The 15070-nt window shown below is 33.6% G+C and overlaps 1 protein-coding gene across 1 annotated transcript; it reads left to right on the forward strand.

The window, feature by feature from the left end:
* Positions 1-912, forward strand: LOC104892038 (14 kDa proline-rich protein DC2.15). The gene has a single exon (XM_010677850.3). It carries the CDS (start codon positions 76-78, stop codon positions 514-516), a length of 441 nt encoding a protein of 146 aa, XP_010676152.2. The 5' UTR covers positions 1-75; the 3' UTR covers positions 517-912.
* Positions 913-15070: the final 14158 nt, after the last annotated feature.

Raw genomic sequence — 15070 nt, forward strand, 5'->3', positions numbered from 1 at the left:
ACCTTATCCATATGCATGCACCTAAATAACCAAAAGAGTGTCAAAAGAAAACATCCACAGTAATAATAAGTAAACATGAAGAGCAAGAGCTCAGCTATTGCTATTCTTATTTTCTCCCTTAGCCTCCTCCTTTCATTTTCCTTGATTTCGAGTTGCGGCGTTTGTGGGCAGCCTCACACCCCAAATGTACCAGTTGTTAATAACCCAAACTACCCAACACCAACAATAGGGAGTGGTAATACTGATAGTGGTCGTCGTCACTGCCCTAGGGATGCCTTAAAACTTGGCATATGTGCCAAAGTTTTGGATGGTCCTGTCAATGCTGTGGTTGGTACACCACCAACTCTACCTTGTTGTAGTATCATTCATGGCCTTCTTGATTTAGAAGCTGCTGTTTGTTTATGCACTGCCATTAAGGCTAATATCCTTGGGATTAACCTTAATATTCCTATTGTTCTTAACCTTCTAATCAACGCTTGTGGCAAGTCTACTCCATCTGATTTCCTTTGCGGTTAACTCTAATCACATACGAGTAATGATAAATCAATCTCCGATAGTGGATCAAATTATCCACTATTTTTCGGATTTGATAAATTTCTCAATTAAAAGTTGGATAAGATTCAATTTTTAACTAATGATTCGTATTCTCGCCTAAGAGTGGATCATATTAAAGATTAATCGCATTCTTTGTCCTTTCTAATTCTCACTTTTGTTATATTTGTATTGTGGTGTTTTGTCTTAAGTCATTTTTAACTTTGATTCGGTTGTGTACTAATTCTCAGTTGTAACTCGGTAAGTTTTAGTTTCCTCCTATCGATGTAAGCATATTAGTCTGTTTTTATGCTTGCTTAGTGGCAAATGTACCCATGTAAGCTTTATCACATGCAGTAAAACTTAGTTGGTTTTGTTTAATATGTTCTATACTTGTTTATTGGTATTAAGTACAAGTTGTACGTTGTGTTATAGCCTTATAGGTATGACATAGAGGTATTATTATTAATTAGAAGCTCTCAAATCATATGAAATTCTAGGATTTTGCTATGTAAATTAGTCTACTCATCCCGTAGTAATTAGCATATGCTCTGGTAGTCTGGTGTTCGATTAATAAGAGCAGCATTGATTATATTACGTCATATAACCAGATTTGAATTTTTTTTTTATTGAAATAAGGAAAATTCTCACATAAAACCAAACATAAATATTAAAGTTATTACAATCCGAGATGTATACATTCACGCAAAAATTAGAAGGGAAAGGAGATTTGGATTTTAGAAACACTCATTTTGCCATCTACTGTATATATCAACTACAATTATCTATGCATATGAGCAAGAATTGCAGGTCGCCACGTGCCGTTCCGTTGCATGATGCAATTTCTTTTTTAAAAAAAACATAATTCATCACATAACACTTATAAATCAAAACTCTGATTTATGAAAAAATTTGAAATAAAAAATCTTTGAAAAGGTGAAAAGAATGGGTTTGGCAGAAAATAAATTTATTTGTTTTTTTAATTAGGAAAGATAAATGGCTTGAAGACCAACCCCTGCTAGACTACTAGCTAACCTGCAGGGCACACCAGTTCAGAGGCTAGGTTCAAGGCTAAACAACCCAGAAGATAATAGGCCTGAAGGCCCACAACCACCACATAATTAGTCCCTAGCAATAATATGTTGGGATGAGGATTCGAATACAGGAAGATGCCATGAAATTTCGGGTAGTCCAGTGAGCTACCACCTCTCTCTACACATAAATCTCGTTGTATTTGCACATGCATTAATATTTATAAATCCAACCTAGCCCAAATATATCGATATATATATATAGAACTTGTGGGAAAGGATTCCAGGTTGTCATGTGTCATCCTTCTGCGCACAAACGAATAATATTAATAGCAAAATAGTAGTTAAATGGGTTATCGTGTCGGATTCGGGTCAAAATAATCAACCGGCCCTAACCCAACCCGTTTGATAAAAGAGTCGTGTCGGGTTAACCCGCTTATTTACGGGATGATAACATTGACCCAAACCCGCTAATTTCGGGTCAGGATCGAGTCGAATTCGAGTCGGATTAGTGGGTCGTGCCAACTTTTACCACACCTCCATGATAATCGCATAAAACGTCTATTGTTACTATTGGGCCTTTGTGAACAATGTAGCCTCACAAAACCGGACTCTGAACTACAAAACCAATGGCTTTTGCTAAGTCTCAATCTTCTGATGGGCTCGTTAATGTGGGCCTTGAAATTTTTCCAGCCAATACTTTGTTAATTTGGTCAACGCTTTACAGCAACTTTGATTGAAAACGATCCTTTGAAAGAGTTGGTGAAGTTACATATCGAAGAAAATTCTTTTAGGCTATCTCTGTGAATCATGCATGTTCTTTACTCTCAACAAATATTCAATAATTTTCCCCATATATCAGGCTTAGAAGCTTTCAAAATTATATAAATGATTTATAAGAAATTAGGAGCTTAATGATTGAACTCTCACATTTAAGGTGTTGACTTTGTGATGGTGTGTTCAACTTTTTTTTATTCATAAGTTTATAGTTTGATATGGCGGTGGTAGTTGTTTCATCATAGGTGCTACAGAACCTCTACAAGTTGAACCGCTGAAATTTATTCGTTATGAGCTGATTTTGGGATTCCTACATGGATAAACTTGATGCTCCTTAACATAAAGTAATTGTTTTGAAAAACGTATACAATAATATTGGACATATAATTAATATGGGATCATGGTGTATGAGTGTGGAGAAGAGGTTGCATGAAGGAAGAAGCTCGTCAAAATGTTGTTCGTAGACCTCTTCCGATCGGGTCGGGAAAGTGCCGCCCGATCGAGCCCAAGACGAAGTGTACATCAGGGCAGAACCATGAGCGCTCGATCACATCGGGCAGAGTAGCCCAATCGGGCGTGATAGCGAACTACGACCAGGCAAACGACCGGGCGATCGAGCGCGAGACTGAAATCTGCTTGGCGAATTGGTCGCCCGATCGAGTGGTGGTTATTTTGACGCGGAAATGTGTTTTCTGAGTTGGGTTATATACAGATTTAACCTAATGCGTTTATACGTGTAATATTCATTATTATTCTCATTTTCAAGAGAGCAAAAGCTAGAGAAAGATGTTGGAAAGTTTTTGTAATCTTTTCTAGAACATTCATCGTTTCTTAGTGCATATTCGTAGTTTTAATTTTCTTCCAGTTCTTGGGTTTCCACGTAAAAGTTTTCTTGTGTCTTTTATTGCTTTTATTGTTTCATTGTTCTATTATTGTTTGATATTTCTTACTAGATTGATATTCAATAGGACTTACAAATAATGCCTAAAAAACAACAATTATATTTAACATACATATACATATAGTTATATACATTAAAAAATAATCGAGAAATTGTTCTAATAGTTACCCAATAAATCATAAACACAACTCCAAAATTAATGACACAAGCAGCCAAGGAGCAAAGCTGGCTAAATTATGTAGAGCTCCGTCTTGAAATTAGAGTCCGGATCCTCTAGAGTTTTAATGAAACTCTACAAGGTAAAGTTATATATGAGCCACACATTTTAAAATCAAGGGCTCATATTGGTGGAAGGGAAAGATTTAGGGGTGAATTTTGATGAGATAAAATAGGGGGATTTTGGAAAGAAAATATACGAACTATTGATTTTTAATTCAATGATTGATATTGCTCAAACTCTCCCTTGTAGAACTATTTTACAACTTTAGAGGATCCAAACACCTTGGAATTAATAGACAACCATGAGAATAGCTTATTATATACATTTAGGAGACTATTTTTTGTTTACCTTTTCCACATCAAACATAAGTCGTACATTTATTTATTTCTTCTCTCAACATATGACCAACATACAATAATGAAATTATAAACAAATTGATTAAGGTCATTCTAGTGGAGACCTATATGACGAATTGTTCATGGCTAGGCAGTGGTAGGATAAGGGATAAGTGGTTAATATGACAATTACTTGCAAGGTGGCTCATGGGATACTTCAAAGGGGACAGCCTATACAAATTACAATACTACATGTTGCCTTATCACACTGTTGAGTTGTTGACTTAAAATTTAAATGATCAACTCAAGCTAAGCACTTGGACTTCCCAACATTTTCTAACCACCAATCACCTAATATCAATTGTTCTAATGTTATTTATATACTCCTAAAAAGTTGAAAACTTTGTCAAATATATCTTGTCACTTTCTGTTTTATGCTTTAAGTAGATTGTCATTTTCGTATCTCTAGCATCATATATATTACTTGTGCAACATAATAATTTATCAAGTTCATAATTATTTATTTTTACCAAGTTGGACAATAGCCGATCACTAATTTACAAGCCATATGCATATGTACTCTAAAGCTTCCAAGGATTCCTAGCATTTTCAAATTGAACTAGTTATATCGGCTTAAATGATATGCCTATTGTTACATGTCTTACATTTTCGAAATTGGGAAAGTACAAGCTCAACTACTAGACCTAGCGAAATTTGATTCATAACTCAAGAAATGAGGGAGTCGGGTCAGATTTTTGACATGTCAAGGCATATATAATTATATATATAATACTCTCTTCGTTTCATTTCACAGTTTTCGTTTAATTTTGGACACAGTAATTAAGGAAATAATGTAATTTATGTGCTTGCATGGAGAGTTGTTTTTTTTTTTTGGAATTTTTGTCAAAAAAAATGAAAAAGAATGAGAACATGTGGGTGGACATGTGAAAAGAGGAGAGAGAATAAAACATGTTTTTGTTATACCCAACCAATAAGAGTTGAGTAACATTAAATAATGGTATCAAAAACTCGTGTGAAAAGGTGGAGAGAGAGAATAAAGTGATGTTTAAAAATGGAAACAAGAGAAATGGGAACAATATATTAGGACATCCAAAATAAAATACGGGAACTATAAAATGGGATGGAAGGAGTACTAAATGTTCATGTATAGATTAGAAGCGAAAACATTATTCTAAAAAGCTGCGCTTGAGTATTTCTAGACTTACTATCATGTTTGACTTATTTTAGAATATTCTACATATAACAATTTAGAATTATAAATATGTAATTTTGAAATATTAACTTTTTAAAATTTTAACAAATGCATTTTTAGAGATATTAAAGTTCAAAAATTTAGATTACCAAGTGTAAAAAGGTAAAATATAACTATTAAAAAGAAATGCAGGAAGTAAAACATAGAGTCATCAAACATGTAAGCAGAACACTTTTTCTTTGTATCTCACAATTTTTTCTACCTTTTCTCTCTCTTTACGTCTGTTGTCCTTAGAGAAAGAGGAAAAGGCATCTATGAAAAATATTAAAATTTCTATTACAGACGTATTAGAATCGTAGTCGGATATTCACATCACGTTAGTATCGAGGTCGTATATTCACGTCACACTATTATATTAAGCATGGTATTCTTTACCTTGTTTATTTGTTTCTTCACAAATCACAACTTTGTTAATATATAACGATTAATCATTACTCATTAGTATGTATTTATATAAGATTTTATCTTAGCCTACTCAATAATGATCACATTTGTGGCTTACGTATGTACATTGCAGTTGTATACTTGATTGTTGCTCCTTACACCGACGGCAAACATATCAACATCATCATCTGGAAGATGCCACGAATACAGTTGACTTACTTCCCCTAAGAAGAGTTGAGTATTTTGTATAATTTTATTATCATAGTAGTATACTCCCTCCGTTTTATTTTAATCTACACACTTTGCCATTTTACATTATTTACAAATTTCACTTTAACCATCATTTATGATTTATACGCGGATGAAAATATAGTCGTGTGGGATCTTGTTAGATTCATCATAACATGTATTTTATTAATATGTAACTTTTATAATTTTTACAAATACAAAACTAAAGATACATATCGTCAAAGTTTTGCATTGCATGCGTAAAAAGTTTAAGTGTGTACATTAAAATGAAACGGAGGGAGTACTTCATAGGGATAATTGAGACCATGAGACTAGGTATACGATCGAAATTTTAGTAACCGGTTAGTTAGGGTTTCTACATTTGAAACCAAAACATGCATTGGTCTAATCGAGTTCGAAAATTAAGGAATTAAGGGATTATTTGGTTCAAATATGAAATGTCAAGGGAATATACACAAATAAGAGGAAAATGGTAACGAAATGGTTATCTTTATTGAGTGTTTGGCTCAAGCTAAAGAAATAAAAATGAATAGTAACTATTACCAGTAAGCTAAGTAATGGATTTTGTTACTTGAGGGGGAGGGAAGGGAAAGGCAACAAATTGAAGGGATCCATGATCATCAAGTAATGGTAAGAGATTGATGAGTAGTTTAACCAAACAAGAAGAAATGAAAAAGTTTGAACCAAAAGACCCTGAACATGAACCCAAATGAAGTCAGTTGTGATTTCAGTTATCAAGTCGGTCAGCTCGTTAATTCTTTTACACAATAGTTTTTTCTAAAATAACTTGGAAATTTAATAGTTTCTCTGTTCCAATTTACTTGCAATATATATACTTTAACGCTTTTCATTGCATAACTTCAACAATTAATGTCTTCAATTATCAATAAAAAATATTTTTCCTTCCATCCCAAAATAATCTGAACACTTTGCTCTTCTGTTTGTTTGTTGAAAATTAGTTTGAACACTTTCATTTTTACATGTACCTATTATTATTATTATTACTATTATTATTATTACTACTACTATTATTATTATTATAATAATAATAATAATAATAATAATAATAATTATTATTATTATTATTATTGTTACTATTATTATTATTATTATTGTTATTATTATTATTATTACTACTACTACTACTACTACATCCGTTTCTAATAGTTACATTTTGACTTTTGACACTTTTCACAAGTTTATATTTGAATATCATTTGTGATTTATGGGTAAGGAAAAAAACATGATCATGTAGGATCTTGTTTGCTTCGTCTCAATATTTACTTTTAGAATATTAATTTTTTATAATTTTTACAAATACAAACTAGAGATATTAGTCATCAAAGTTTTATATTGGTATGTTTCAAAAGTGAAAGTGTAATCATTTGCCTCACACATATCTATCAATAGAAAAAAAATACCTAACTTTCTCTCTCGTAAATTTTGGTATAAAATACTCCACCAACTCCTATTACATTTGCTTTTTAATAAAATAACGTTTGATAACCACATTAGCTACAATTTATCACCTTAAATTATGTGTCTCAACAAGTGTTTAAATCTTTAAGAGACAAAGGTAGTATAAAATATTTATATATTAAAATTATATATCGAGATAAAATCTAACAAGATCACACATAATTATGGTGGCATATCGTATAGAAGTAGCAATAATGGCTCCATATAGTTCCCTCCTATTTATGGCTTTTTTTCTTTTCCAAATGAACAAAGGGGCCCATATAATGCCAAAGGAAAGGGCAAAAATTAATGAGATTTTATTTAATATGAAAAAGGCTGGCTTTGATTCATTCACTTGCCTTAAATGTCCTATTCCAACACTAGTACAAAGAATCTTTCCCTTAGCTCACGTCTCACTGTAGGATATTTGACTTAAGCACTCCAACCCCTTTGGGCCCAATTATAACGCTACATGTGGATTTCGCAATTAAACCAGTCATTTTAGACGACCTTAATTAGGGCTTAATTTCGAGTGGCACAAAAAATTAACTATCATGTGGCCTATCTACCTTTCACTTTACGTATGATACGAAGTTTTGAATTCCTTTTACCCTTTTATAATTATTTAAGTAGTATTCGAGTCTCTAAATAATTACTTGAAGTATCACAAAAGATTGAACCTATGGGCACACGGTGGTGTTGTTAGAGACCAGGATGGACCATAGGTTATGGGTTTCGGGAAACAAAGCTATGCTATAGACTTCCTTGTGTCTGAAATTAGTACAGTGTATGAAGGTTTAATTTTTGCTAATATTCACGGGTTCACGCACGCCAATATTTTTCTAATTGTCAACTTGGCGTTAATCTTATGATCTGTGGAATGACATTCTAACAAATATGTGAGCATTTTGAACTATTGCAGAAATCTGTTTGAAGAAGCTGTCGGGAGTGAAGATTGAGCACTATAGTAGGACTTATAACAGATGCGCGGATGCTATAGTTAAGCAGTGTCGTAAGATGGATTATAGTCGTAATGTACGTAACTAGAGTGTTTTCCCATCTCCCGGTTATTGTATGTATATTTATCTCAAGGATTGTAAGGACATGTTTTAAGTATTTATGAAGCTTGCTCTGTTCACCAAAAAAAAAAAACTTGAAGTCAAAGGTGAAGGGTATAACTCAATTTTCTAGTCTTGTTGTATATTGTTGACAGAAAGACGCTCCTTATGGCATTGAAAGTTTGTCTATGTTACTATTGGAGGTTATCTAACTGCACCTTCCAATATGACTATCTTATTACGACTTCACTCCAGTCACTAGTCCTACCTTAGAAGATACTAGTTACAAACTTACAATAGAAATATATCAACTTATATGATAATATTATTAATTCAACTAAATGTCTCGAACCCTACTAAGACATGAACTTAAATAATTTTTTCTGCATAAATTGGTTTGGTGTATGTTATTATTCGGGTAATGGACTATGCAGAGGGTACATAGTCCATTACCCCAATTATTATGGTTTTTTTGGGGGGGACGATCTAACTAATAATAATAGTTCGAAATTTATTAGCTGCTTATACCACTTATAGTCTGAGAGAGCTAATTAATAAGGCAATGGTTTTGATATCTCAAAAGCTCCCGCATTAATTGTTTTTCTACAATTACATCATTTTAGTGAGATCGAGACTATTAAAAAACATATAAGTCAGGATTTGTTGACGGATAAGGTGGCGAAAGAATGTCGACAAAGTTCCTTACAAAATGGTTAATTTTTCCCACTCCTCCTCCCCCTAGTTATTGTAAGGTGGACAAAAGTTCTTTGTATAATGCGAGTAATTTGAATGCATTTAATTAAATGGTTAATTTTGCATCCAAATATTCGATGCCCATAGGAAAAAGCTTGATAAACATCAGTCTAATGTTGATACACTAAGAATGTCATAGTAGCAGCAACCATATGTCTCTCTGTGTAACCTCAGCTCTTCTTTCATTCTTTGTGTAAAAGTTGCTTACAAATGTTCCTGATTACTGTATATATATTGATGGTAACATTTAGAATCCCTAGGTCACCACACTAACCACTAAAGATAAGACACCTACCTAGGAATAAAGCATAAGAAGACATAAACTAAGCTTTACATAGAGTTGGGACACCAATTGAGCCTGAGGCCTTACAACATACTCAATACATACTGGCTAGAATAATAGGGCTTCTCAACACTCCCCCTCCCTCTGAGATTGAAGAGTGAGACTGAAACCCAGCTTGGAGATAAGCCTGTTGTGATGTTGAGGGGCAGAGGTTTAGTGAACACATAAGCCAATCCACCTTGTAGTTGATGTCCTTGGTGAGTTTTTGGACTAAAAGCAAACCGTGGTTAAAGGTGGGGATATAAAGCACATTTCTCCACTTCAGACCACTATCAAGCCTCACATCTCCACTATGAGATATTAGACTAGTCTCACTAGTACGAAGATTTATCTTTTACTCTCTCCCACTCTAAGTAGGATTAGTGAGCACATCCATACTTTCACTCATATAGTCTGAAGTCCCTAAGTCTATTATCCACCCTTCTTATTCTGGACTTGCATAATTTCAGCTTACCATGTCTGCACAAGCATAATCCATCTCTTCCTCAGCGTCATAACCTCCACCTTTGGATGAAGTTGGAAGGAGCTTCATTAGTTGTTCCAATGGCTGAGCTATTATAGTGGTGCTGCTTCCAGCATAGAACTAGTTTCAGGGTTGTTGCTCTTAGCATTGGCAGGAATCCTACCTCCCTTAGAGTGCTTGCCACCTCTATTCCATCTTCCTCCTCTGCTAGAGGGTTCCATACTCTCTTGATTTTTCTTTCCCAACTTTGTTGTACCTAGGATATTTGGGTGGATAACCAACTATCCTCCAACATTTTTCTCTAGTGTGACCATACTTCCCACACTTACTGCGGGTGAGTTCTGTGTTTTTACGTACTCATCATTGCAAGGCTCTCACTTTCCTCCTTACTGGTTTCAACACCTCTGTGGCTCTCTTCTTGAATTAAGTAGCTACAAGCCACTTCCAGGTAAGGTAGGGGATTCATCATCAAAATATGGCTCCTCTGATCCCCCATATACTTCATCAAGTCCATTGAGGAATTGAAATAACCTTTTCCCTTGTTGAAAGGCATTTAGAGCTGTAATAAACTCATATATCTCAGTTGTCATTGTGGTGATAGGTGGTAGGTTATAGAGGGACTCCGGTTCCTCCCATAACACCCTCATTTGAGTGCAATATTCCGTGATACTCTTCCCTTCTTGCTTGGCTTCATAATTTAAACCTCCTTGTTCAACAATTGTATTTTTTTGAGTCATTGCTCATAGAAAATCTTTGTTTTTAAATTGTCTCTAGATCAAGTGAGAGCTAGTCCAAAACATGACAGACGTCTTAAGAGGCTCATTTACACTTGCTAGTATCCAGGATATAACCATATTGTTGCAGGTATCCCAAACCTCCTGCTTTACACCATCAATAGCTTCTCTTTTTACAGCTCCAGTCACAAAACCTTACTTCCTCTTGGATGCAAGGCTTATCTCCAGTGATCTTTTCCAGGATCTAAAGTTAGATGATCCTTGTAGTTTTTCGACCACAATGGAGTTACTACCATCATATGGGTGTAGATATAATGGGCTGGATGAGTCTATTCTAGGAATCATTTTTTATATTCACTCAAAGAGCTTTAAATAGAAGGGTGCACGCACTACTACTAGTAAGATAAAGATGAGATTTTTCTCTCCAGGTTTTTTACGAGAGCATAAAATAAAGTTACTATCTTTCGAATTAGGAAAGAAGGAATTTAATGAAGTTGAGCTGAACAAATAATATTAATTCTAACCAGGAAAGCTCTGATACCATGTTAATAAACTAAGAATGTCATAGCAGCAACCATATTTCTCTCTTTGCAACTTCAGCTCTTCTTTCATTCATTTGTGTAAAAGTTGCTTACAAATATTCCTACTTATAGTGTATATATTGATGGCAATAATTAGGACCCCTAGAATACCACACTGACCACTAAGGACAAGACTCCAACCTATGAATAAAGCATAAATAGACAAACTAAGCTTTCCATAAAGATGGGACACCAATTAGGCCTAAGGCCTTAAACAACAGACTCAATACATACTGGCTAGAATAATAGGGCTTCTCAACATCTAACCAAAGCCTGCTCTTATTTTGTTGCTTTATTTTTTCATGCTTGGGCATCTCAATATCATTAAAGTCTATATATCTTAATCTGAAGGAAACTTCTTAAAACATAATCCACACTCTTTCTTAAAATATTATAGCTAAATAGTTTGCAGGTCTTGGTTTGGGTCTAGTATGACTCGTCTCAGACCCGACCCATGTCCATCTCTAGGTTTAGATCATTAATTATCCAAAATAGCACATATTCTAGTTTCATAAACATAACATACCATAACTATATCATCACTCTAATAGATACATTTCATCTTCGTGTTTACATTGGAGCTTTAACTGGTTGAGGAAGATGTAATGTTTATTATGATGTCATATATTAAGATCTATTTACATGGATGGGCGCACCAAAACGGCAGAGTTGCAACTGGTTGTTAGTTGATCTTGAGTAAATTATTTTTGCACTTCTATCGTGAGTAGATGAGTCATGACCAACGAAAAATAAGAAAAGTGGATAAGACATGCGATATGTAAATTTGACTATTTATGTGTCTATATCAGGCATACTACCCAATGTTTGTCCAAATTATGAAATTATTATTCTGGTGCACACATAATCACGTAAGAAATGAACAACTCAAACCAAAAAAGCTAATTAAAAAAAACATCTCAATAATTAAATACAGATCTCCAATAAAATATGTAATGAAAGCCTATGATGAGTTCACTTGTCTTGTGGTAGCCGATGGAATCCCATTGCCTTTTGGATCTCCTCAAAGAACCACCAATGTGAATTTTTTTTTAGTAAATAATTTAATTTGCTCGATTCCCTTTGACTTTAATAAGAGTAATAGTACATTCATGGATGTCTCTTATGTTTCATCAATGAATTAATAACCTGTGCTCCCTCTTAGTTTTCTCATTTTAGACAGCAGAATCTTTCAATACTTCTCTTATAATTCGAATTGTTTGTGGATAATACAGGGTTTAACAGTTGTAACCCATCTAATCATTGGTGATATGATATTACGTAATTTCTTAGTAAGTGTTGCCAAGTTCTTTGATATGCGATTTTAGAAGGATGATATACTGAACAAATAGATAGAATTTTAATCTTTTTAGACACATAATAATCCAATTACCCCTCTTTATCGTTTTATCTTATGAACCCTCGCTTACTTGGAATATGTCGCATTAGAAAAATTCTAACCATAAAATATTACTACCTTTGTTTCTTAATTTGCAGCTTTTTTAAGTCTCAATCCGATAGAAATTACGAATCATTAAAAAAAATATAGGTTAGAGTGCGGTTTCTATTTTCGTAGATAATATAGAAAGAATTGTCTATAATGATAGGCAAATAAAAGACCTTTTCGGGAATTTCTTATATTGGTAGTCGCCCACTCCACTTTTGGTGGACTTACGCTGAAGATTATCGCTACCTGTTTCACTTCTCGAACAAGAGGTACTTCATTATTACCTTGGAATCATATGGATCCTTAATCGCTTATACCTGAGGTACTCCTCATAATTAATTGAGTCCGTTTTTGGAGAGACGGTCTCACGTTAGTGCCAACGTGAGACTGCTGATATCATGCTGACATCACGCACGTGCATCAAACAGCAGTAGAATTAGTTAAGCGCTTGCACCTATTAGTTATGCTAGCCTTAAATTGATTCTAGATTAATTAGTTAAGTGCTGAAGTATATTAGTTAAGCGCTCTAGTATGTTAGTTATATCATATATTCCAGATTATAATGCATTTTATTTACCCTAACTTCAGTATCACACATAAACATTCTCTCTTTCTTATCTAATCCATCGAGATGCTCTAAAACTTGTATTGTTTTCCTCATCCATTCTCTACATACAACCTGCATTGGAGGTTTAATTTGGATGTAAGCAAAATATTTGAGCACGAGTTTGCAATGACAATGTCCACAAACACTTACTTTGTTTTTTCACCTGGTAAGATGTTTATCATGTTTGAAGTGATTTGACACATATTCATCACAAAGGGTAATATATACTGCTCATTGTTAGATTATAACTTGCACTTTCAAAAACTTTGAAGAAACAGATCAGATCACCTTTGGTACCGAAAACTTAACTTTTGCATTTGAAAGTTTAACTTTTTATTTGAAAAACATAACTAATAGCTAAATGCTATTAGTTATTAATTTATTCGTAATAGCTAAATAAGTATATGCTGCTAGGATTGTTGTATTTTCATGCGTTGAGAATCATGCACATGCGTTCAATCACAAAATACTAAATAAGTATATGTGCAAAACATGGATTAGATATGTAAAGAAGAACGTGCGGAAAAGAAAAATGAATAAATAAACCAATGTAACCGCATAGCGATATGAAACCGCGAGAAAATTAGTTCTACAATCTCATTCGAAAAAGTCAAGATAATGAAGATGCAAGAAAGACACTCCAAAAAGTCTACGAAAATAACACTGCAATTATAAACAAAGTCTTAACTGCAAAACCAATCGTAGACGAACGATGCTCATCAAGTACAACTACATTGGTTAGTTTATACTCATATAGTTCAAAAACAAAGAGAGGAAGTGCAAGAAAGAAAAGTCATTTTGAGAAGACTAAAACAATATATTCCAAGAACCCAACTGAGAAATTGGTACAATAATTACTCCAAATGCTAGGTTGTTTTAAGTTATTTTTTCAGGTTGTCTTTTGTATTTGACATTTTATATTTGTAAAAAAGTTGTTCCTTCGTTTATATTAGTAACCAAAATAATACTCAATTAATCTTAACTAATTATAGAACAACACTAACTAGTGTATTGAATATGTTAACTAAAAAACAGTGGAAGTCTACATAAAGATTACCAGCTCTAAATTATTGTGCTAAAATAATTAACTAATTCGCCAAAATATTATCGTGAGAATTTCTGAGACGCGATCCGTTTTCTAAAAATATATATCTCTTGGGCTGATCAGGTCTCACGTTAAGACTAACGTGAGACCGTCTCTTTTTAAGACTTTGTGTAATTAATTACAATGCTGAAATAAAAACATTGAAATATGTAATAATTATAAGTCTGTCTGCTCTTTTGATTGTTCACGTCTAACAAATTACTACGTTTTTAACTTTTTTGGCATACAAATGACTCCTTTTTGTTTGTTTCAATTTGTCTTCCCCCTTTCCATTGTCTGCAAAGAATCTGAACTCATCAACGTAGTAGTTAGTCATATAAATATCGCCATCAGCAGCTAAGGGTCACTTAATCCGACCAATCAGAAATGTTAAATAATTCTTAAGTCCACAATATCGGATTATTCTACTGGACTGTTCAATTCAAAATCTCATGTTTGCTTTCTTTTACTATAAATTTGTGGTGGCAATTTTTTTGTGCCTTCTAATAATCTATAGGCCTTTGACATATGTCGAGTTGTGAAGGTCTGTGAGGCTTGAAACATTGAGACTTCAGCGTTTTTGGTCGTTAATTTACAGTCGCTGACGTAAAGGAGTACTCCCTATTAGAGTAATCGTATACTATATGTTCCTTTTTCATTATTTCGGCAATACATGGGGAATGTATCATGTATGACGATTCTTGCATTTGCAAAGATCAACGCTATATCATCTACACCTTATTTCATCATCTTACTACTCATTCTTGTTGAAAATAAATCATATTAAATTATATTCGAAAAATTCAAGCCAGATCTTCTTTTTGTTTATTGATTTGTTGCTATT

The sequence above is a fragment of the Beta vulgaris genome, chromosome 5, assembly GCF_026745355.1.
Source record: "Beta vulgaris subsp. vulgaris cultivar EL10 chromosome 5, EL10.2, whole genome shotgun sequence".
In the NCBI taxonomy this organism is placed as follows: Eukaryota; Viridiplantae; Streptophyta; class Magnoliopsida; order Caryophyllales; family Amaranthaceae; genus Beta; species Beta vulgaris.

Excerpts from the sequence above, each read along its gene's own strand:
- LOC104892038 (XM_010677850.3), top strand. The coding sequence starts at position 76 with ATGAAGAGCAAGAGCTCAGCTATTGCTATTCTTATTTTCTCCCTTAGC.